This window comes from Typopeltis vanoorti, chromosome 5, assembly GCF_054136105.1.
Source record: "Typopeltis vanoorti isolate ZY-2024b chromosome 5, IOZ_Tvanoo_1.0, whole genome shotgun sequence".
NCBI classification, from domain to species: Eukaryota; Metazoa; Arthropoda; class Arachnida; order Uropygi; family Thelyphonidae; genus Typopeltis; species Typopeltis vanoorti.
The window spans coordinates 140,565,945-140,591,237 of NC_143553.1; the positions used below are offsets into that span (position 1 = coordinate 140,565,945).

General features: G+C 36.3%; 1 protein-coding gene across 1 annotated transcript in view; it reads right to left on the bottom strand.

Moving 5' to 3' along the window:
* Positions 1-25,293, bottom strand: part of LOC150106877 (E3 ubiquitin-protein ligase RNF19B-like) — a 328,715-nt gene that overhangs the window by 205,613 nt on the left and 97,809 nt on the right. Inside the window, exon 5 of the mRNA XM_090392786.1 lies at positions 8,689-8,891. Within this exon, the coding sequence (XP_090248912.1) occupies positions 8,689-8,891 (203 nt within the window). The remainder of the gene's footprint in view (positions 1-8,688; positions 8,892-25,293) is intronic.

Genomic DNA, 25,293 nt, shown 5'->3' on the forward strand with positions numbered 1-25,293 from the left:
CTGCTCAATAAATTGCCATCTTATAGGCTACCTTCAAATCTTTTTTAATTAAGTCATTGATTTTCTTTTGGGGTCATTTGCTGTATATAATGGTGGATGTGTTCTCTCTTCAGATTTCTTTCTAATGATGCAGGCATTCCTTAGGAATGCTTTTTTATATCACCTACCCTGTTTCTCATATAAATAAAAGACATACTGTGGCTGATCTCGAACCATATTCATACTTTGCCTATGACAGCACATGCTTCATTCTTCCTGCTAATATAGTAGCAAACAAATTAATCTGAACAAACACCAAATTTGTCAAGTTTTGGGTTTGGTTTCTGTTTCAGTTTCAGTGGTGGTCCATGAAGTTTTAAGTGGGGGTGCTGCCTATACAAAAGAATTTTTAAAAAATTATTTTTTTCCTAATCAGTAACGAATTTATTAATCAATAAATCTACAGATTTATTAATTCATAAATAAATAATGCGATGGGTAGTGATATGAGTTAGCATGTATATATTGGCGAGTATGTGTCGGTTGAAGGATAGATGCCTGAGGGAAGACGTGTGACCAGTGTATCCAGGAATGAGAGTGAATTCTGATTTTCAATTTCGATAGTAAATTGTATGGGTTCATGCTCCTTGTTCAGGTGGCTGAGGAATGTGTCTAAAGTTTGTCGACCATGTGGCCAGATAATGAAGAAGACATTGTCAACGTATCTAAGCCACACTGTAGGTTTTAGAGTAAAAAAAGTGTCCATATAAAAGTTAGCAATTGGGGGGGGGGGGGGGGGGGTAGTGGTGTTTTTTTAAGTAATTTCTCAGTATTTTCTTTATTCTGTCAGTAGGTAAAATTTATTTTGCCACACGAAGTAACCAGAACGTAGTACGTGGACAAAGAGGGCCATAATATCAGGCAGAAATTTGTTCTGTTGGAGAAGAATTGTGTCATTGATTGGGACATTTGTGAAAGGGCAGAAATGTCAAAACTGACTAATAAATCATCTTTGCCAAGTATTATGTGTTGTTTATAATTTTGTTTATAAAGTGTTGTGTGTTCTTTAAACAGGAGGGGGAATGACCTACCAATTTCTTGGCTATGTGATAATTAGGGTTGTCTATTCCTTCAACCATCGGCAGAAGCGGAACATTTTGTTAGTGTACGTTAGGAACACCATATATTCTGGGAGAACAGGCATAATGGGGTATAAGTTTTTTAACAGTGTCTGACAGCCAAGAAGTGATGGATTTAAGTAATTTCTCAGTTTTTTTCTTTGTTCTGTTAGTTGGATTATAGTCTACAAGCCGATAGGTGCTGTTATCGGAGACTAGTTGATTCATCTGATGGATGCAAGTTGATCTGTCAAGGATGACGGTGGCATTACCTTTGTCCGATTTTATTATAATTATATCTTGATTAGCTTTTAATGACTTGATTGCTGCTAGTTCTGTTTTTGTAAGATTGGTATATAAGGTTTTCTTTTTATTCAGCTAACAGAATAAAGGAAAAAACTGAGAAATTACTCAAGTTTGTTACTTCTTGGCAGTCAGACACTGTTAAAAAAACTTATACCCCATTATGCCCATTCTCCCAGAATATATGGTGTTCCTAAAATACACAAACAAAACATTCCACTTTGGCCGATAGTTGAAGGAATAGACAGCCCTAATTATCACCTAGCCAAGAAATTAGCATCAACACTCAAGGAGTTGGTAGGTCATTTCTCCTCCTATATAAAGAACACACAACACTTTATAAACAAAATTAAAAGCATAACACTTGGCAAAGATGATTTATTTATTACTCAGTTTTGACGTTTCTGCCCTTTTCACAAATGTCCCAATCAGTGACACATTTCTTCTCCTACAGAACAAATTTCAGTCCGACATTACGGCCCTCCTTGTCCACATACTATTCCCGTTACTTTGTGTGGCAAAATAAATTTTACGTACAAAAAGAAGGTACGGCCATGGGCTCACCACTATTCCCCCCCCCCCCCCCCAATTGCTAACACTTTCATATGGAAGCTTTTGAGCAAAGTGCTCTTGATTTCTTTACTCTAAAAAACCTACAGTGTGGCTTAGATACGTTGATGATGTTTTCGTTATCTGGCCACACGGTCGACAAACTTTAAAAACATTCCTCAGCCACCTGAACAAACAACATGAATGCATACAATTTACTATCAAAATTGAAAATCAGAATTCACTCCCGTTTCATAGATACACTGGTCACAAGTGTTCCCTCGGGCAGTCTATCATTCATGGTATACTGCAAACCGACACATACTGGCCAATATATACATGCTAACTCATATCACCACCCATCACAAAAATTTGGAGTCATTAACACCTTAAAAACAGAGCTATAACAATTTGGTCTAATCAATAAGCTCTTAAACAAGAACTAAAGATTATTAGCAATACATTTATAAATAATGGCTATAACAAAAAAATACTATTAATAAAGTTCTTCATAAAACTTCATCAAAAAAGAATATTATAGTAAAACCATAGCCATCCCACACATTAAAGGGTTATCAGAAAAAATCAATAGAATCCTACACCATTATAATCTCGATGCCACTTTTAAACCACCTATAAAATTAAAAAACATATTCAACTCCTTTAAGGATCCTCTCCACCATTGGCACATACTGGAGTTGATTGCATCTACTGCACCTGTAAGCTACCTTATATTGGTAAAACTGGACGTACAATCCCTATACGTAAAAAGAACACAAAAGACGCATTAAATATAATAATTTTGGTGCAGCAGGCCTCTCAGATCATGCTCTCAACACCCTACACCAAACTGATTGAAAAGTACCTGCTCTTTACATCATACAAAAAACCTGGTATGAAAGAAAATTTAAAGAAGTCTGTGAAATTCTGATTAACCACCCTAATCTCAACAATAATGATGGCATAAAAATTCCAAGAATTTGGATGGCACATATTCAACCTACTTAGTATCTAGCATACTTTAGGACTTTAAGCAATTTTCAGCTTTTATTGGAAACTATTCCATACCAATTGGTTGAAATTTATATGTATAATCACAGTTTTTTATTTTTATTTATATATATAAACATGTTGCTCTCCAGCCCAATTTAATTTTGTAACCCAACAGATATGAAATGGCAACGCAAAAAGTTTGTAAGCCCAGAAGAAACAAGTGGCTAATTTGGGACGAGCACGTGACTGCCACGTGGTGGCAATCCATCGTACAGAGGGACAATCTATAACAAAGAACAGACGGAAGGATCGAGAAAACATCTAACAAGATGGTAATGTGCAAATCTTCCTTTTTATGTGTTATCTATTGGTGACGAAGGTGTAAAGGGCCAGAGTTTAGAAGGGAAGAGAGATTTTTGAACAGTTTCCTGTGTTATGTAAAAATCGAATTGGACTGGTAGTCTACGTTCATAAGTTGTCTAGACCAAGTTTAATGTGTAGTTAGAAGCAGTAATCTAGTCTAATACCAACATCCATGTTTGTGATATAGATGAACATAAGATTCTCATGAGTGTGTTTGAATAGCCTGCCTGTTTGATTATTATTACCCTGCTTTACTTGTATTTTAGTATTAACCTTGATTTGTTTGATTATATGTGTTGTTTAAACTGTAATGTTCTTAGATAAATAATAAATGTGTTTTTCCATGTATACCTGAGTTTGTCTGAGTAAGAGATTGAATTTTACCACTCACGAAAATATCGAACCTATGTTAAGAGGAAAAAAGGGGAATTTAAGATTGTCAAGGCCATGACTATATACTGAGAACTGAATCTACCGAACTACTTAATCTATTATTTGAATTCTGGGAAAGTTTCTTCGGATAAGAATTTCTATTCTAGAGTTCTGACTGGCGCAGCATAAACAAATTTTATCAGAGCTCGAAGAGAGAAACGGCCCCAGAAAGTCAGTTTAGAAGCGAGATCTCAGTAGGCACAAGGAGAACAATAGAGGTAAAATATTTAAGAAAACAATGACGTAACAATATTATGATAGTAAAATAATGAAACGTTTACATCATTCCTCACACCTTATCAACAATTTTCCTCCAAATTAATCTGTTATCTGTCAGGACTTCAATATTGGCAGATCTTATATTTCCATCTTCTAAGGTAATTCTTACTATATCAATCCACTCAGATCTTAGTTTCCGATGGATCATTTTCCTGCCAACATCAAACATCTGTTTTACTAACTTGTCCTCTTGCATTCTGTTTAAGGTGACTATATTATTATTATTAGACACCTGCTCCATAACTCTGCCTCCGCCGCTCAATCCACCAACTGACCGCAATTATACCAATGCCATCTACCGCCGACTACCACCACTAGTATTTCCATAGACAATCACAAACATCCATGCCTACGGCTGGATTCAAACCTGCAGCCTTTTCGTTAGAGAGCAGATGCGCTAACCACTCAGCCAGCAGGCTAGCCATACTTCAGATTAGTTCTGCTCATACACTCCTGAATGCTAACAATGATGAGTTCCTTGCTAATATCCTTGCTCACTCTCATATTTGTGGTCCCCAGTCTTTGATCAAGTGTTTTATTTCTACCCAGCTCTTATCCATAAGTTAAAATTGGCATGAACACTGTCTTCTATACAGCTAATTTAGTGCTTTTTGACTAATTTCTTACTCCATATTAACTCATGCAATTAATTTTCTATCACACAAGCTTTGCTAATTCTGTTGTCTATTTCCATATTTAATTTGCTATCTTTAGATTCTCCATTCAGGATGCAGCTGATGTTTTCAATGTTCCTACCTATTTTCATAGTCTGTCTTTTTTACAGCTGATTTTCATACTAAATTGATTACAGCTGTTACTGAATTTAGTTAGAGAATCATGAAGATTTATATTGGATTTATTTAGGAGCATAACATCATCTGCATAAAGTACAGCTGAGATTAACATCTGTAATTTTAAAATTAAGTTTAATATCCACTTTCCTTCATAATGCGATTCATATGGATGATGAATAACAATAGAGATAGTGTGCACCCTTGTTTCACACCTGATTTTATATCAATCCATCTTCCATACCTCCTTCAATTCCAACTGCTGACTTACAAACTCAAATATAGACTATATATTGCTTGATATAATGTCCCATTTGCACCATACAATTGTAATGTTTTGAACAGCTTTTCTCTTGGTGCCTTGTCATATGCCTTTTTCAGATCTACAAACCTTAAATATAGATTCTTGTTATATTCCCATGATTTCTCAACTATCTGTCTTAAAATTTGATCCTAATAGCTTTTATTAGCCCTAAACCTAGCTTGTTCTTCTCAAAATTTCTCTTCCACAATTTTTCTTAGCTTTTTCTGAAATATGCTTGCATAAATCCTACCAGGAACATTCGTTAAGTAAATTCCTTTGTAATTCTCACATTCTGTTTAATTTCCATTTTATAGTTGGATATTATGAGAACTATTTTCCAATCATATGGAATGTGACCATGTGGCCTTTTGAATTATACAGTATAGCCACTGTAAAACTTGTATACCTCCATATTCCAGAGTTTCTGGTTAGATATTATCTTAATCCAGCTAATTTTTCACTTATCTCATGTAATCATTCATGATGGACAATATCTTGAATTTCATCACTGTCCTGTCACTTCTTGTTTCATTTAACAACCTTTCAAAGTATATACAATATACAGCAATCCCTCGATTAATGTGCCTAATGCATTCTTTAAAACAGGCACATTAATCGAAAATAATAACCTATGGGAAAATGTATAATTCGTTCCTCAGATTTCTTTTTTGACCCTTAATTTTTTTTATAAAAGAATTAAGGTATGTCTCTTAAAAGAAAACCATGAAGCTGAAAGACAAAACATATTCAGAATAAAAATTTATTATTCTGCTTCTGAACAAAGAATTGAGCTAACGTAGTTTGACAGGCATTCTGTTTCTTTTTTTCATACAACTGATGGTATGGCCCTATTGCCTCTTCTGCAAATTTTACTGGTTCTCTCTTCACCGGGGTCAGTCTCTAAGCATTGCTGCTTAAAAACTTCGATTGTACAAAAACTATTTTCAAATTATTTCTGTGAAACCTCTTTGGGCTTGTCAATGATTAAATTTTCTTCATATTCTTCAGGATCTTTCTGCTGCGCGTCTAAATTTAGCAGTCGGAATCACTCAACTTCTCGAAATGAGATTTAATTAACTTAGATTCATTTCAAAAGCCTCTAAAATCATTTGCACAATGTGGAAGAATGTGCTTCCAAATGGCTCGCATATTGCTGGCAGTAATTTCATTCGCTTTTGCGACTTTATAACCAGGCTGAGATTTCTCTGATTTGGCTACAAAAGTCTTGGAAAGAATTTGCTTCCAAAAAAAAAGGCTGGTTTCATCGACATTAAATATTTGTTGATCACAACAGTCCCCTTCTTACACAATTTTCTTCAAAATCTCTGGATATCTCCTTATCTGCACTTGCAGCTTCGCCTGTGATTAGAACATTATGTAGGTTATTTTTCTTTTTGAAACACTCAAATCACCCAGCACTACATGGAATTCTTCTTCTTTTCCATCATTGATAGCCCTTTCTTTCAAGGTTACAAAGAGACAATGCTTTTGATTTAATAAGGCCAGTGTTTAGCAGGATTCGTTTTTGGTTACAATCTTCGATCCATGTAAAAAGAAGTCTCTCTAATCAATCATTATAATATTTTGATTTTCAGTGCATGCATGATGAACTTCGAGCAGCCTTACCTTTCTCTTTGTATTCAGCAGTTGATTTACCCATTTTGTGTTCTTGTCCTGTCTTTGCTCTGGACTCGCCTTGCTATTTTTCTTTATTATTTCAAGTTTTTCTTCCAATCAGATTACTTTTTGAATCATTTTCACGCTTCTGTTTTTTTGCTCATTAATTCTTTTACTCATGATTAAAGGTTAGGAAAATAATTTAAAATAAAAAGGTATGAAAAATAATTGCAAAAGAGATATGATCAGCAAAATGCTATGTAAAGCAGACGACATAAATTTTGGCAGTAAATTTGGAATACAGTGTACATGGAAATAGTGTAGTATGCCATTAAAAATTAAATTTGTAAAATGTTTCAAATTGGTAACTAAATTATTTCATCCTGGTGAGCAATTTTTTAAAATAGTTAGCCATAAAAAAATTTATAGATCGAAAATTTTTAAAATCTGTAACATTTATTTTTAAGATGTATATAGGCGCACCAATTGAATTTGGGTATCGAAAAAATATGACACACTAATCGAGGGATTGCTGTACTTCAAATATATAGCACATCTTCAATTTTCATGTTGCCTTTCCTTTCACAGTATTTTTCTCCATTTCTAGCTTTTTTTTGTATAGCCTCCAGTGCATTTTATCACTTTCCTGATATTTATCTTTCATGTTTAATCAAAGCTTTCACATGACTTTCATTTATTTTTACACATTGTGTTGCTTTCTTACATTTTTCTCTGTTTTCACTCAGAGAACACATGTTGACCTACTTGCCAGCAGCTTTCAATAGCATTCTTCCTTTCTTTGACTGCCTCTAACTTCCTAAGACCAAAACGGAGTTCTCACTTTTCTAACCTTGCAAACAACCTCACCACATTCCTCCCTTGATGAATCAGAATAACACATGGAAAAGCTATATGTAAGTTGGAGTAAATGGGAATGAAGTTTTTTTTCTTCTTTGTGTCAGCTGCATTCTCTAATGCCTTGAAAAATTCCTTTGATTCTTCCTTAGAACAAGGATCTCTGGGACCATAGGCACAAATAAGTTTTGTTATCCAATTCCCCATTTTGATGTTTGCTCACATCATTATACTAGAAATTCCCTTCCATTCAAGAAAATGTTTGTGTTTAGTGTGAAATACTTCAGCTACTCCTTCCTTTCCTCTAATCATTAATGCCTGAATCTTGTATTTATTTAGAAGAATCGCACCTATTTTTGTTTTCCTTGTTTCAGCAACACCTATTACACTGACCTGGTACTTCAAGTCTTTTGTCTGTTCCACTTGTTTTCTACCAGTGCTTCTTATGATGACGGTGTCAATCTTGAATTCTTCTGATAATGAGTTGGAGTTTGTGTCAGTAACTGATTTTCTGTAAGTAACTGATTCGCTGTTCCCTGACAAAAACAGCAAGGCCCTCGTTCAATCACTCAGATAGCATGAAATTGTATCATGTTTTACCAACATTTTATTATTTTTATTTTGGTTTAAACCAATAAGAATACAATTTTGTTACCTAAATCCCAAACTGCTAGCCCATCCTCGTTTGTTCAGCATCCAGGTAGAAACCTACTAACAAGAAGCACTATGAGAAGATGAGGATTGGACACTAGGGTTTGAAGATCAGGTCAGTTCTACACATTCCTTAAAAGGCTATATGGAGGTCTCCTTCCAGTTATCTTTGATATTTAAGCTACTTCAAATTCTTCAGGGTCATGTAAGTTAGAATTTTAAAAAATTTCTGAATTTCAAAAATTTAATCCCTCTTTTTAAACAGCTATTTCTCCATGACAGGTGATCAAAATACCACAACAATCAAATTTATGACTAATCTGCTGGTTAAACTAACATTCCTATGAATAAATTTTTGAATAAACTTTCATGGAAATACTTTTTTATCCCAGTCAGTATACAGTATGTAAATTTTTTGTTAAGTATTTTAAGATATTTCTGAATAGGAACTTACGCTGTACAATGGAATCGTGACTGAAGGAAACTGAAGCAGACCGCAAATTTGGAGAATGATTGGCTCGCTGGGCACGGGCAGTATCACAGGTTTGATTGGGGTGCCATTCCTGTTTACAGTGATAACAGAAATAAGTGCCGCAACCTGGACGCTCACATTTTAATTTTGGGCAGCTGGCACATCCACTGGCAATAACTACATACCTAAAATTAAAAAAAAAATATATATATATATATATTCCCTGATGTGCTAAAATCTAAAATGAATATTGATAGCAATTAGAGTTCAAATTTTTCATCAAAGAATTGCATTTATGAAAGCTAGTAGAAGCATAATTATTAATGATTAAGTTTGTATTAAACAAAGTGTTAAACAATTAATTCATTTGTTATTTTTAACTTATTAATCCTCTATTAATTTTATTTTAAGTAATAGAAGGCTGAAACTTATTGCTGTTTATTATTATTATTATATTATTATTCAGGCCTCCATGGAGTCGAAAGACTCATCGTGGGAGGTCCTTCCTAAGAACATAAAGTCTGTCAAGACTCATCGAGGGGAAATCGCCCCTAAGAAACACAAAGTCTATCATACCACTCCTTAAACTCACTGACCATTCTCGCTCTCACCACTCCATCAGGCAATGCATTCCACGGTTTAACCACCCTCCACGCAAAGAAACCACTCCTCACCCTCTTGCTCACAGTTTCCTTTCGTAACTTCCAGGGATGGCTTCTTGTCATCACTCCTTCCCGCTCTTCAACCAAGCGAAAGAACTCCCCAGTGTCAACCCTGTACCCACCTCTCAACAGTTTAAAAGTCTCAATCATATCACCTCTCCTTCTTCTATCCACCAACCTCTGTAGTCCACATTCCCTCAGCCAATGCTCGTAACTATCCTTGTACAGTCCTGAAACCATCTTTGTATCCTTTCCACAGTTAATTTATCCCCTTCAAATTCTGGAGACCAAATCTGAGAACAATAGTCCAAGTGTGGTCTGATCAGAGACTTATACAACGGAACGAAAACCCTCTTATCTCTGCAGGTCAGTGACCTCATAATTGCAGCAATCCTCGGTGTTACCTTCACCACCTTTGCAATATGTCCCCTAAACTTCAGGTTTCTATCAACCATCAACCCCAGATCTCTTGTCTCCTCTACTTCCTCCAGCATAACTCCTCCCACAGAGTATGCTGCATCCCATCGATGTTTCCCAAACCTCAAGACCTTACATTTTGCTGCATTAAACTGACACCCCCATTCATTTGCCCATCTATCTAGCTTATTCAAATCCTCTTGCAGGGCTACCACATCTGCACTATTACTAATAATCCTTCCTAGCTTCGCATCATCCGCAAACAACTGAATATCCCCTTGCAATCCACTGGCAATGTCATTGATATAAAGGTTAAACAATATAGGTTCTAGCACTGAGCCCTGTGGGACCCCACTTGTAACCCTCTGCCTCCTTGAAACTGCTCCACCATACACAACTCTCTGATACCTATCAGACAGCCAATCCTGAATCCAGTTGACCAATCTGACATCCAGACCCATGTGCTGCAACTTAAATGTCAGCTTATCATGTGGCACCCTGTCAAATACCTTTGCTAAGTCTAAGAAAATTGCAGTATGTGCCTTTCCCTCATCTAATGTTCTTGTAACTTTATTATACAAGGCTAGCATATTGCTAAAACAAGAGCGCCCCTTCACAAATCCATGTTGACTCTCACAGATAACATTACCCTCATCTGCCCAATGTTGTATACGGTCCCTCACTACTTTCTCCAAGATCTTAACAACTACTGATGACACACAGACTGGCCTATAATTAGACACTTCCAGTCTGTTACCACCCTTATGCAATGGCACTATCTTACCTTCCTTCCATTCCCTGGGCACCTTTGCCGAAGCCAGACTTTCATTGAAAAGGCAGGTTAAAGGCACTGTCAGTTCACTGGCACATTCTCTCAAAACTCGTGGTGAAATACCATCCAGTCCCAAAGCTTTACTGACATCCAGAGTACTCAGTATCTGAAACACACACTCTCCTCCTGTACCTCTAAACCTCGAACCAGCCCTATCCCTCTAGCATTAAAACTGACTCCTCTAGGATGAAATACTCCAATAAAGTGTTCATTGAACAATTCCACTATGTCCTCTGCGTCAGTCACTCTATTCCCATTTTTATCCCACAATATCATTCTTCCACAGTCATTTCTCCTCCTACTGGCCACATAGCTAAAAAATTCCCTAGGATTTTCTTTGGATCTTAGGGCCAACCTCCTCTCATATTCCAGTTTCGCTTTCCGTACCACACTAGTCACTCTTCTGGCCTGTGTCTTATATTCTTCATGCATCTTCTCTTCACCTGTCTCCTTATATCTCTTCCATAGCCTCTTTTTCGCATGCAATTCCTGTTTAATATTGTTTGTCATCCACTTTACTCCAAATTGTGTCCTCTTCTTCACTCATGGTATACAATTTACCATTGCTGCTAACAAATATTCTTTCACAATTTCCCACGCACTAATGATATCCCGGCCTTCCAATTCCTCCCTCCATGAAACTTCCCGAAGTTGACGTCTAAGACTATTATAATCACCTGCTTTATAATTCCACATAAGTTCCCATCTCTTTGATACTCATGCATGTCTATTCATTTTCCAAGTCATGGTCACTCTCTCCAACTGGTGGGAGAGATGTCATCTCAGTTATTATCAACTCTTCTGATGCTATAACCAAATTCAAAACTCTTGAACTTCTTGTTCCCTCTGTTACATGTTGCCTAAGACATTTGTCCCTCAAGAATTCTAGAAATTCCATTCCCCTATTGCTACATGCATCTTCCTCTCTCCAATTTATACTACTATGGTTAAAATCCCCCATAACAATCATTCTTCTTGCACTTGCCAAACTTAGCTGTCTAAACACCTCCTGGTCCCCATCCTCTGTGCTCCTGGGTCTGTAGCAATAGGGGAATGGGGAAGCGGTCTCTCAATTCCTCAATTCAAATGGAAGCGGTCTCTCAATTCCTCTCTTTCCTCAAACGCACTCCAAGCATCCACATATACCAGTCCTCTCTTGTCACACATTCTCGCTATTATGCCATTCAATATCACCGCTCTTCTGCTCAGTTCATCATCATACCTAGGCAACACGCGCACTATTTTTCCTCTCTCTGTCTTCTTCCGTACAGCCTCAAGCAAAAATCTCATATTTCTCGCTGCCCGACTTACATTACTACTCAAATCATTTGTTCCTACCATCAAAATCATCTCATCCACCCTTTCACCTCTTTTAATTGCTGTAGCCACCCTTTCTATTGTTCCTCCTGGCAAACACTCCTCACGCATCCTATCTCGAACACCACGGATCATTGAGTCGCCATACATTATACCTCTTACCATTCTCTCTCTCCTGTTGTTTCCATTCTCTCCTCTTCTTTCATTCCAATAGGTCTCTCTCATTCCCTCTCTTCTGCTATTCTCTCTTCTAGCATTTCCATACCTCTCTCTCCTACTGTTTCCATTCTCCCCTCTTCTAGCACTAACGTACATCTCTCTCATTCCCTCTCTCTTACTGTTTCCATTTTCTCCACTTCTAGCACTTCCATATCCCTCTCTCATTTCATCTCTCCTACTGTTTCCATCCTCTCGTCTGCTAGCATTCCCATACCTCTCTCTCATTCCCTCTCTTCTGTTTCCATTCTCTCCTCTTCTACCACCCACATACCTCTCACTCATTTCCTCTCTTCTGTTTCCTTTCTCTCCTCTTCTAACACTCCCAAATTTCCCCCCCCACACAAACACACTCTGATTCGGCTTGCATTTATCTCTTCCATTCTCCTAATCTTATCTTTCATACTTCTGCTCTCATTCACAAGACATTCCACCTCCTCTTTCAGCTCATCTATCTCCCTCTGCAGGTCAGTCACTCTTAATCTAAATTTAATGTTTGGGAGAGTGAAGTTTAAATCTAATGTCAACAAGTTTCTTTCATATATATATGTGTATGTTAAAGATACCAAGCTATTTTAAACCTGGTTTTACTCCATTTTCCCAAGTAAGCAAACAGACAAAGAAGTCAAGTTTGCATCTGCATGTATTGTAAGTCTAACCGACCCACAAGGTACTGCAAGTCTAGGCAACTCGTGGTAAAGGTGGAATAAGCTCTGATCACTATTCTTAATATTTAGCCTTAATACAAAGCCCATCTCTTTGAGGAGATGTATGATGCTATGCATTAAAGGCAAGGGGCCACTACCCAGACTGGTTTCGACCTTTATTGAGGTCTCATCAGTGAGAGTCAGGCTTAGAAATACCAAGGTTAAGTAATACAGAGCTTATAAGTATTTTAGCAAAACAAGTTACCAAAAGGTGCTTTGACCTTATTAAATAAAAATCTCAGGATGAGAGATAGATGTAGAAAGTTTTTTTACCTTGGGTATAATATATGTTAAAGATACCAAGCTATTTTAAACCTGGTTTTACTCCATTTCTCAAGTAAGCAAACAGACAAATAAGTCAGGTTTGCGCCTGCATGTAGTGTGAGTCTAACTGACCCACAAGGTAGTGCAAGTCTGCATGTAGTGTGAGTCTAACTGACACACAAGGTTAGACTCCCACTCCCACTACATGCAGGTGCAAATTTGACTTATTTGTCTATTTGCTTACTTGGGAAATGGCATAAAACCAGGTTTAAAATAGCTTGGTATCTTTAACATATATTATACCCAAGGTAAAAAACTTTCTACAGCTATCTCTCATCCTGAGATTTTTATTTAATAATGCCAAAGCACCTTTTGGTAACTTGTTTTGCTAAAATACTTATAAGCTCTGTATCACTTAACCTTGGTATTTCTAAGCCTGACTCCCACTGATGAGACCTCAATAAAGGTCGAAACCGGTCTGGGTAGTGGCCTTGCCTTTAATGCATAGCATCATACATCTCCTCAAAGAGATGGGCTTTGCATTAAGGGTAAATATTAAGAATAGTGATCAGAGCTTATTCCACCTTCACCACGAGTTGCCTAGACTTGCACTACCTTGTGGGTCAGTTAGACTCACACTACATGCAGATGCAAACTTGACTTCCTTGTCTGTTTGCTTACTTGGGAAATGGAGTAAAACCAGGTTTAAAATAGCTTGGTATCTTTAACATATATTATACCCAAGGTAAAAATCTTTCTACATATATATATATATATATATATATAGAAAAAAAAAAAATAAATAAATAAAAAAAAATAAAATAAATATATATATATATATAAATCTACATTTTTTTAATGTCAATACCCCATTAAAGGGTGTAAAATCTACAACACATTTAGTATTGTGGGTGTACTAAGAATCAGATAAATAATACAGGAACCCTACTGTGGAAACCAAACATAGAACTTTTTTTTAAAACAATTTCAGTTTCTAATAAGCAGAGCAGTGGTATCACAGGGAAATGAAAATGGAATGGTCTACCACCTAATGACTTGAGATGGTAAACACAGGCATCCACAAAATGGTAATATATGAACCTGCAGCTTGGTAGGAAAGCAGAGATACTAACCTAACCACACAGCCAAACAGCTAGCATACAAATAGGTAGAGCATTATTTTGTGAATGGGATTACTATATAAAGGTTGAATGTTACTTCTGAAACTGCACTTACAAGGTGATTTTCCACAAACATTTTATAGAAATTTTCTTCACAAGAATGGTCTAGAGCAGGCTATGCAATCTTTCCAAAATGAATGCTATAACTTTTTTTTGCAATATTTTTGCAATATAGTATATTAAGGGGAGAAAAAAGTATGTAATTTATATTACAGATAAGAATATGATACCATATTCTTATCGGCTCAAAAAGTTTTGAGACAATATACAACATACCATGCTAATTTTAGGTTCATCTTCAAAGTAGATTCCTTGTTGACTGATGCATTTGTTTGTGCATTCAGACAATTCGCAAATGTCATCCAGAAATGCCATTCTCAGAATGCTATTCAGCTCCCTTGTAACTGCACTCTGAATCTCATCAGTGTTTGGAAATGACCTTTTAACAAAAATTTTAATTTTAGGAAAAGAAAATAAACAGCCAGAACAAGGTCTGATGAACAGGGTGGGAGATGATGGGTGGTGACTTTCCTTCTCACTTGCCAAAATTTGCTTCACAACTGCAGCATTTGTGAAGGTGCATTGTCACAAAGCATGAACCAATCATTGAATTGGTACATCAGTCTCACTCAATTCATTCTTCTCGTGATAGGTGCAAACTCTTTATAAAATCCCTCATTAACCTTCTGATCATTAGGGACGAACTTGTGATAGCTTTCTATGTCAAAAAAGATTATTTGAAATTTTTCAAATAATCTCTGAAATATTTCAAGATTTTTGAAAATGCAGCTTCTTGAGTTTTTGTGAATTTTTTCTCGCCCACTGTTGTTTCATTGCAGGAGCTTAAGTGAAACACCACATTTCATAATTATTATTATTATTATTATTATTCGCGACACCTCCAAGGAGTCCGGAGACTCATCACGGGAGGACACCTACAACTGTCTCAACCACTACACCGAACCTCTACTAGGAATCATCTCCATCAACGCCATCTACTGCCCACCTCCACAACTAGTATTTTTGTCTGTAAATTGCGTGTGTTCTGAAGGGCTGATTTGTCTGTATGTGGGATGAAAGATGGGTTTTTTTCTCCCGAGTTTCCAGGAGAAAAAAACCCTGCTACCTCTGTATGAGATCGGCTAACTCACCTTCAATTGAAATCGTCCAGATCTATTCCAAAAACAATTCATCTTCTTCTGCCATTCTCAAAAGGTATCAATACAAAGCCACTTGATGTGAACGACTCTTCTGTCGTAAGCGAGTAAGGAACAAATCTTGCGCACACCTTTCTTTTCCTAAATCTTCCATCATTATTTAGTGTTCAGTCTTTATTGAACATTTCTGTAATTGTTTGAGAGATACACAATGGTCCTCATCTAATAGGAGATGAACTCAACATTTTCATCTGTATGTGCTGTCAAAGGGTAGCCACTTCTAACATCATATTTCACAGCTTACCTTCCCTCATGGAAGTGACTATACCATCTGTACACATTAGCATGACTCAATGCTTCACTACCATATGCATTTTGAATCATTTCAAATGTTTCTACAGCACTTTTACCTTCCTTTACACAGAACTTTATTGCTACTCTCTGCTCTTCCAATGCATCAGTTACATAACACCCAAAAATAGTCACTCACAAAACATGCATTAACTCAACTGACGAACACAGGCTACTGTTGCATGGTCACATGGCATGTGCAATGCTCTTGTGATATTAGTCTCAAAACTTTAGCACTAGACCTTGTACAAATAAATTACCATATGCCTTTGTATATTAGTCGATTCAGAGATTAGCTGACCCAAATTTATAAGCATGGAGTGTGGGATATATATATATCAACACAGACTGGATGTACAGGGGGGAAAATCCCTAGGGAGGTAAATATACATGCATGGGTGTATGTATATTTACACATCATACCAATAATGATGTATTTAATCATGTTCTAATAATATTCTTTAACAGTGCCAATGTCAGCACAACAAAGTTGACTAATAAAAAGTTTTAGAATAATGGTTTGCAGAATTAAAATTCTTCAAAATCTGTTTCTGCAAACAATATATACCATCAACACAATTGGAGAAATATTGTGCCTAAGCAAGATAAACGATTTAACATTTTACATTTTGGCTAATGAAACTGGAAGGATTGATTATGTAATTTTAATATATTTATGTAGTGTTTCTGAAATGAAGGCAGATGAGCATTATGATTACCTAAATTTTAAACACAGCCTCCATAGATCACTCAATTTTGACAATGCACTTTGATTGAAAAGATCTGAGTTCAAATCCCATCTTGGATATATAGCCTCCCTGTTTACAATTGTAGCCCTAAAAGAATCCTCAGAACTCATTCAGACTCTATCCCTAAGAGATATCAACTTCATTCACTTTCACCATGCACTTTGGTATTTTACCTAGCAAGGAAAACCTATAAGCAGATTGAAAGCGCAACTATGGGTTTCCTGCTCCTCATCTGATAATATCTTTAATGGAACATTTTGAAAACACGACTCTAAACCTCGACTTCTCTTTGTGTTGATGTGTTCTCCATTTGGCCACATGACAGGGATACATTAGAAATGTTTTTAGCACACCTTAAGAGTCAACACTCAAGGATCTGTTTCACTACTGAAAAGGAAAACAATAACTGTCTGCCCTTCCTTGACACTAGTTACCAGGTTACCCAACAGATCCTTATCAATTTCAGAATACAGATAATCTACCCGCACTGGACGGTACATCCAGTCCTCCCAGTAGTATGGTCTTATTAAATCCTTAGGAAACAGAGCTAGAACCATCTGCTGAGACAATAACAGCCTCCTCAAGAAAATCAATCATGTTCAGGATACATTTTTAGTAAACAGTAACAAAATCAACAGAGCTCTCTGCCTAATCACCCAACCAACTCCTCCTCAAAATCCCGAACACAAAAAATCCATTGCCATTCCTTATATCTAGGATACCTAAAAAAAAAAAAAAAGAAAAAGAAAAAAAAAAAAAATTCTGCATATTCTGAAAAAGAATAACATATATCTTTCAGGTCTTACCAAAAACCAGCTGCCCTTATCCTCTCATTTAAAGATTCTCTCCACCACCAGGGACCATTCTGGTATCTACAGTATCTCTTGCCCCTGCAAGCTTCAATACTGCAGACAAATGGGAAGAACTGCCAACATTCATCTGGAAGAACACAGAAAATACATCCATTTATGCTACAGTCATTCTAGGGTGGCAGACTATGCCATGGAATGGATCACCAGATCCAATGGAAGAAACCTCCCTCTTATACAGAAACTGATTCAAATTAGAGAGATTATTTCTGGAATCTGCCAGAGACTACAACATTCCCCAAACTTAAACAAATTTGAATGCATCTCACTGCAAAAAAATCTGAGAGGCTATTTTGTGACTGTCAGCAAGTGAAAATCACAGTAGCCATAGAAGATACCAGTTAGGACTCTAGGAGCTTGCCTTCACAATCTGTGTTTGCCTACCCACTAAGGTGTCTACATGCAAGTGCTCATATCTTTTTGTGCCTGTGGAGATGCCAGACCAAGGCTAAATATTGGCTGAGTAATTTCATTAGCTAAATAAATTTAGTTAATTATTAGCTTTAGATGTCTAATTTATTCTGCAAAACATCAGAATGAATAACCAACATGCAGGCATCCATACCAAATCAGTGAGCCTCAGACTTTCCTTTGCTACAACAGTAACAAATTTGGTATGGTGTAAATCTAGGTTCCTTGCCAATTAATCCTGTGGCTGGTAACAATAAAATGATGAGATATGTCTTTTGCATTCTTGTGCCTGATTAGGACAGTGCTCTTCCTGTTTCACTGATGTAGGAGAGAAGGACTAATGGAAACCTTCTAGATGTTTTTCTGAAAATACTGAAAGTTACACAAAGATACATTGCTGTAGCTGTCAAGTTTTTTCTGAAGTTCCTTTGTAGTATTGGCATGGCTACTACAAGATTATAATCAACATTTCTTTTGGCTGAGTTGTTATACAAACGTTTGGGGAATTTTTGGGCATTACCACCATTACAAATAAAAGCCTTCAACAAGCAAGCACTTAAAAATTATAAATACAATCAGATTAATGGAAAGACCTTTCTGCCTCAGCTCCTCAAAAATCAGGCAGGTAGAAACTGGGTTTTATTTTATATTTTGTTCTCACTAGTAAATTCATGCATTGTTATTTGAGTTGGATTTTCAAGGCAGAACAGTAATTAGCAATATGATGTGTATTGTACATGCTACTGGAAGTTTTTCCACTTGGTTATACTATAAATTAAAGATGCCATGAAATTATATTCTTGGTTTAATCCTTTATCCAAGTGTAAGCAAACTTTGTTTGCACTTGAAGCAATTTCAGGACTGAGCAGCTTGTATATAGAATCTGATGACTTCAAGTCGCTTGCCTTGGTATCCCATATTTGCCAGCAAAGGTTGGGCGATTGGTAGAGCCTCTGCTACTAATGGCTCAGCAAAAAGTTAAGCAAGTTTCAGCACGGTTAGTAGTTGGAAAGGGTTCAATCGTTCTATGCTGTCGGCACACTCTCCCTCGATGAGTCTTTAGACTCCCTGGAGGTGCCACATAATAATAATGCAAAGCACATATCCTTATGGACATGTATAATGCTATGCATTATGGGAAGGATCACTACCCAGATTGGTTTCAACCTTTATTGAGGTCTCATCAGTGGGAGTCAGACTCAGAATTACTACTAAGGCTGAGGCAATGCAGAGGTCATATTTCCATATACAAGTAGCCAAAAGATGTCACACCTTATTATTAAAATACTTTGGATTAGAGATAGATATTGCAAATTTTTCCACTTGGTTAAACTATAAATTAAAGATGCCAAGAAATTATATTCTTGGTTTAATCCTTTATCCAAATGTAAGCAAAGTTTGGACAAGCTACCCAGTCCTGAAATTACTTCAGCACAAACTTTGTTTGCTTACACTTGGATAAAGGATTAAATAAAGAATATAATTTGTTGGCATCTTTAATTTATTGTACATGCTACATGACATCTGACCTAACAACAACTGCTCGTTCAATAACCAGGACTCTAGACTAGAGATTAGTTCCATCTTTGATCTTCGGCTTTCTTGTTAGTGCCTTGAAAATGTGATTATTACAGAAACAATCACTCTGGTGATATATTTATTTAAACCTAACAGAAAAGGACATAGGAACAGTTATAACTAAAGACTACAGAAACCACAAGAAATTCATAACCGAAAATTAAGGTAACAAAACCATTTGACTATTTTTTTTTAATTGCAAATGATATGTTTATTCACAGACAAGTACACAAAGATATATGGACTTCTCCTATGAAAAACTGTATTGATCATATATGGACTTGTTCTATGAAAAACTGTATTGATTATATATTAAGAAGAAAAATAACTCTTAACTTACTGAAATAAAGTAAAACAATGTACAACTCCCAGCTAAGATACAGATTAAATTTAAGCATAAAAGAAATAAAATAAAATGGGGTGCTTAAGGGTCAAAGCTGTATAACTGAGAGGAGACCTCAACATAGCCTTTAAAGGAATGCGGAGAACCGACCAGGGCTTCTGACCTAATGTCCAATCCTCACCTTCTCGTGGTGCACCCTGTTGGGTATCTACTTTGATACTGAACGAACGAGGATGGGCTGGCAATTTGGGATTTAGCTGAACAAATTGTATTCTTATCGGTTAAACCAAAATAAAAAATGATGGTACAACATGACAAAATTTCATGCCGGCTGGGGCGTCGCCCGGTTAAACAAGGCCCCCGTTGTTTTCGCCAGGGAACTAGCGCGAACAGCGAAAAGTCAGCTACTGGAACAAATCTGAAAACAAGCCCCAACTCAACATCACCAGAGTTAAAGATCGGTACTATCAACGTAAGAAGCCTGAATGGCAAAGAAATGGAGCTAGCTGAGGAATTAGATAAGTACCAGATCGACATAATAGGGGTGACTGAAACAAAAAAGACCAAAATTGGTGAGATCTTTCTGAGCAATAAATACAAAATGTTATATTCAGGCAATGACAATCAAGGAAAAGAAGGAGTAGCCATAGTATTCAACAGAAAATATGAGGCTAATCTTCTTGAATGGCAGTCAGTCTCAAGTAGAGTAATGTGGGGAAATATGAGAATGGGGAACTGGACAATGAGACTTATTTGTGCCTATGGTCCCACAGAAGGTTCTACTAAGGTAGAAGTGGAGGAATTTTTGATGCTTTAGAAAAAGCAACTGACACAATGAAAAAGGAAAAGTTGGCCCTTGTTGGGGATCTAAATAGCAGAGTAGGAAATGATTGTGAGACATAAAAATATTTTGGGAAAATTTGGAGAAAAGAGCAAAGCTAATAATAATGGCAAATATCTGTTGAATTTCTGCTCAGGACATGGACTGGTTATTACTAACACCATGTTCCAACATAAAAATGTGCACAAATTCACATGGAGAGAAGAGGCTAGGAATAAGAAAAGTCTCATTGACTATGTTATTGTTGATAGTGATGTTTTCTCCCTGGTGCAGGACACCAGATTGTACAGAGGAGTTGAAATTGGAAACGATCACTATTTAGTCTTGAGCAGGATAAAATTGAATTTCATATTGAAAAGAATAACATGTAAGAAAGTTTTAAAGCGAATAAAAGTTGAGCTACTCTCAGATGTGAACTGTAGACTAAAATACAGAAAGATTATTGAAAAGAAAATGAAAGAATTTGAGAACAGGAATCAAACCTTGGAGATTCAGTGGCAAACTCTGAAGAAAACATTGATTGATTCTGCCAGAGAGGCATGTGGTGAGGTTGTGTGCAAGGATAAAAAAAATCAGAACTCCCTGGTGGACACAGGAAGTTAAAGAGGCAGTGAAGGAAAAGAAGAAAGCATATCAAAAGTTCCTGGCAAATAAGTCAGCTTTTACTCTTACAGAATACAGAGACATATGTAAGAAAGCTAAACAGTGTGTAAAACTAGCTAAACAAAAGTCATGGGAGGACTTTGGCAAGAATATAGAAAATAAATATCAAGAAGGTAGCAAAATATTCTGGAGGTTGTTGAAGAAGCTTAGGAATGGAGATGATAAAGGTGACATGAAAACAGTAGAAAAAGATATCCTTGAAGTATGGAGTAATTACTTTGAAAAACTGCTAAATGAAACAAGCAGTGATGACAGCACAGTGATAAAAAAAAAACACTGACCAGACATGCAGTCAGGAATACATATCCATACTTGAAGTAGAAAAAGCCATCAAAGGCTTGAAATGTGGAAAGGCAGCAGGAGTAGATGATATTCGACCAGAAATGCTGAAGTATGGTGGTATAAAAGTCTTACAGTGGCTGCACTGCATAGTTCAGAAAGCCTGGACTGAGGGACGAATTCCCGATGATTGGAGTAGAGCTCTCATAGTACCCATATATAAAAAGGGAAATAAAACTGAATGTGAGAATTACAGAGGTATTTCCCTACTGAGTGTTCCTGGCAAGATCTATGCAAGTATACTTGAGAAACGGTTGAGAAGAATTGTGGAAGAAAAGCTTGGTGAAGAACAAGCTGGATTCAGGCCAAATAGAGGCTGTCAGGATCAGATCTTCACTTTACGACAAATAGTTGAGAAAGCATGGGAATATAACAAAGATCTGTATTTAAGTTTTGTCGATTTGGAAAAGGCATATGACAAGGTGCCAAGAGAGAAGCTATTCAATACGCTGCAGTTATATGGTGTCAATGGCGCATTATATCAAGCAATACTTGGTCTTTATTTGAGTTGTAAGTCAGCAGTTAGAACTGAAGGAAGTACAGGAAGATGGTTTAATGTTAAATCTGGTGTGAGACAAGGATGTACATTATCCCCTCTGTTATTCATTATCTATATGGATCACATTATGAAGGAAAGTGGTATTAAACCTGATATCAAAATTGGAGTTGTTAATGTCAGCTCTTTGCTTTATGCGGATGATGTTATACTTCTAAATAAATCTGCTACAAGTCTGCAAGATTCTCTGACTAAATTGAATAGCTGTTGTAATAGATATGGTATGAAGGTCAGCAATAAAAAGACAATGAAAATAGGCAGAATCATTGAAAATGTCAACTGTGTTGTGAATGGAGAACCTGTGGAACAAGTAAAACATTTCAGTTACTTAGGCACGATTTTTACTGAAGATGGTAAATTAAATATAGAAATAGACAACAGAATCAGCAAAGCTGGTATGGTGGGAAGTCAATTGAATAAATTCATATAATAAGAGAGAAATTAGTCGGAACACTAAATTAGCTGTATACAAGACAGTGTTCAAACCAGTTTTAACTTATGGATCTGAGAGCTGGGTTAGAAGTAAAACACTTGACCAAAGACTACAGACCGAGATATGAGAGTCCTGAGAAAGATTAGAGGCGTGAACAGATGGCATCAATGGCAATATCATATTAAAAATGAGGATATTAGGAAAGAATTTGACATTGTCAGCATCCAGGAATGCGTTAGCAGCGCTAATCTCAGGTGGTATAGTCACTTAAATAGAATGGGAGAGGAAAGATTAGCAAAACAAGTGTTCTCTGCCAGGTTGGCAGGAAAACGACCCAGAGGAAGACCAAGATATAGATGGATTGATACGGTACAAAGCGTTAGACGATAAAAATATAAGATCTGATAATGTTGGAGTCTTGACAAGTAACAGACTGATTTGGAGGAAAATTGTAGATAGGAAGTTAGTAATGATGTAATTTTTTCATGTAGTACTGTCATATCCTGTACACCCCTTGAGGGTACATGGCAGGAATTTGATGATGATGGAGTCTAAATACGAATCATTGTTACTACACACAGAAGTCAGGTGGTTATCCAGAGGGAAAGTTTTGTCTCGCATGCTTGAATTAAAATACGAGATAAAGATATTTTTTGAACAAGATAATAATGATTTTGTTGGTTTGTTGGATGACAAAAATATGGTGTGCTAAGCTGGCTTACTTATCTGATATTTTTGTTATTTTTAATAACATAAATATGAGTTTGCAAGGACCGAAAGAAAATATTTTGAACTCAACTGATAAATTGTTGGGATTTCAAAAAAACATTACTTTATGGAAGAATAAAGCACAAGAAGGTAGTTTAGAAAAGTTTGAGTCAGTTCCAAAAGATTGTTATAAAATAATTCATAAAATAGTTATTGATCATTTGACAATACTGGAGCAAAAAATTGTTCATTACTTTCCAAATTTAGAAATAAAAAAATTTGATTGGATTCGGAATCCATTTGTGATAAACGACATATCGGTGTATGAACTAACTTTGAAAGAAGAACTGATTTCTGTGTGTAATAACCGAGATTTAATTTCAAAACATTCAGAAGAATCAATTAATTCGTTCTGGATTAATCTTAGATGTGATTATCCAACAATATCACAAAAAGCTTTAAGTGTGTTATTACAATTTTCCACATCTTATTTGTGCGAATTCGGATTTTCGGCTTTGACCGATATAAAAATGAAAAAAAGATCCAAACTTTTAAATCTGGATCACGAAATGAGAGTACATTATCATTTATATGCCCAAATATAAATGAAGTTATCAAAAAAAAACATGCTCAAATTTTGCATTAAATGTAATTTATCATTAAATAAACATTTTGTTTACTTTGTAATGCAATTTCATTTTATATTTTATTGCAAATTATTATTGTATGCTATTTTTACAAAATATATTATAGGTACATGAATTAATTAACCAAGTAAAATTCTTTTAAATTTATCTTATTGTTAGTGTGCCGCCAAATTTTAAAATTATTAAGTGTACCGTGACAAAAAAAAGGTTGAGAATCACTGGTATAAGGCATGGTTGATAAAAGAGATGTTACAAGATACGATGAATTATTCGAAAGGCTTAATGTTTTGTTCCAACAAACCTATCCTGATCCTTACGATCTTGCCAAAGAACTGCGCACACACAGAGATAGTCTTTATCAAAGGTACAACGAAGATGGAACATGCAAAATAGTAGAAAATGTAGACTTTGGAATTAAATTTGATGAAGAAAATAAAATCGCTAGAGGGCTACATGGTGTGTAGCGTTTTCAGAGAGCTCCCGAAAGCTAAGTATAATTTTGAGTGAAAATTGGAATATTGGTTTAAATTTTAACGTAGTATTGGTTATTTTTGGTAGCTTGTTGTGTCTGTGTGATTTTGGTGTGAATTACGTTTTATTTAAACTTAGTGTTTTAACGATATGTTTCATAGAACAGCACAGAATAGCATGGCGCCAATGCGACGTTAGATAATGGCGTCCAAAAATACGACACCTTTCTTCAAAAACTGTAATGTGAGGGAGTTTGTCCAATGCGATGTGTGTGTGATGTATGCATTCCCGAAGGAGGCTGGAGTTTGGATGGAAAGTGATAGTGGTGGGAGAATGTGCAGAAGGTGTAAGCAAAGTGAGGAATTGAAGTATGAGATAGTTATGGTTGAAGAAAGCCAGAATGAGTGAAAATAGTGGCTTGATAGGGATTTGCGATGTTGTACAAGATGGCAATGAGAGCAGTGATCAAAGAGAGAGTGAAAGCAACTATACAGAGAGAGAAAATGGTTTAAATGATGAAAAAAATTAGGAATTATTTGTAGGGAGTGAGATCAACAGGTTGCATGCAGTGATACACAGTGCGCAGCGAGAGTTAGAGCACCTGCAAAACTCTTTCCAGAGTGCCTTGGCTAACGGAAATCATGGAAAGCTTTGCGTATCATGTTAAAAGTGTCCGATGCCGATTTTTGCAAATGCACACAAAATTTAATCGCATAATGCTGTTCCAAGGACGCTTCCATTTCGATGACTGGTCGCAGCTTGTAGGCGTGCTGAAACAAGCTTGTGTTTAGTCACATGACACTCTGGCACATCAGCCCGTATATGCCATCTATCAACCCCTTTTGTTAATACAGACAGCAACATTTCTTTATTCC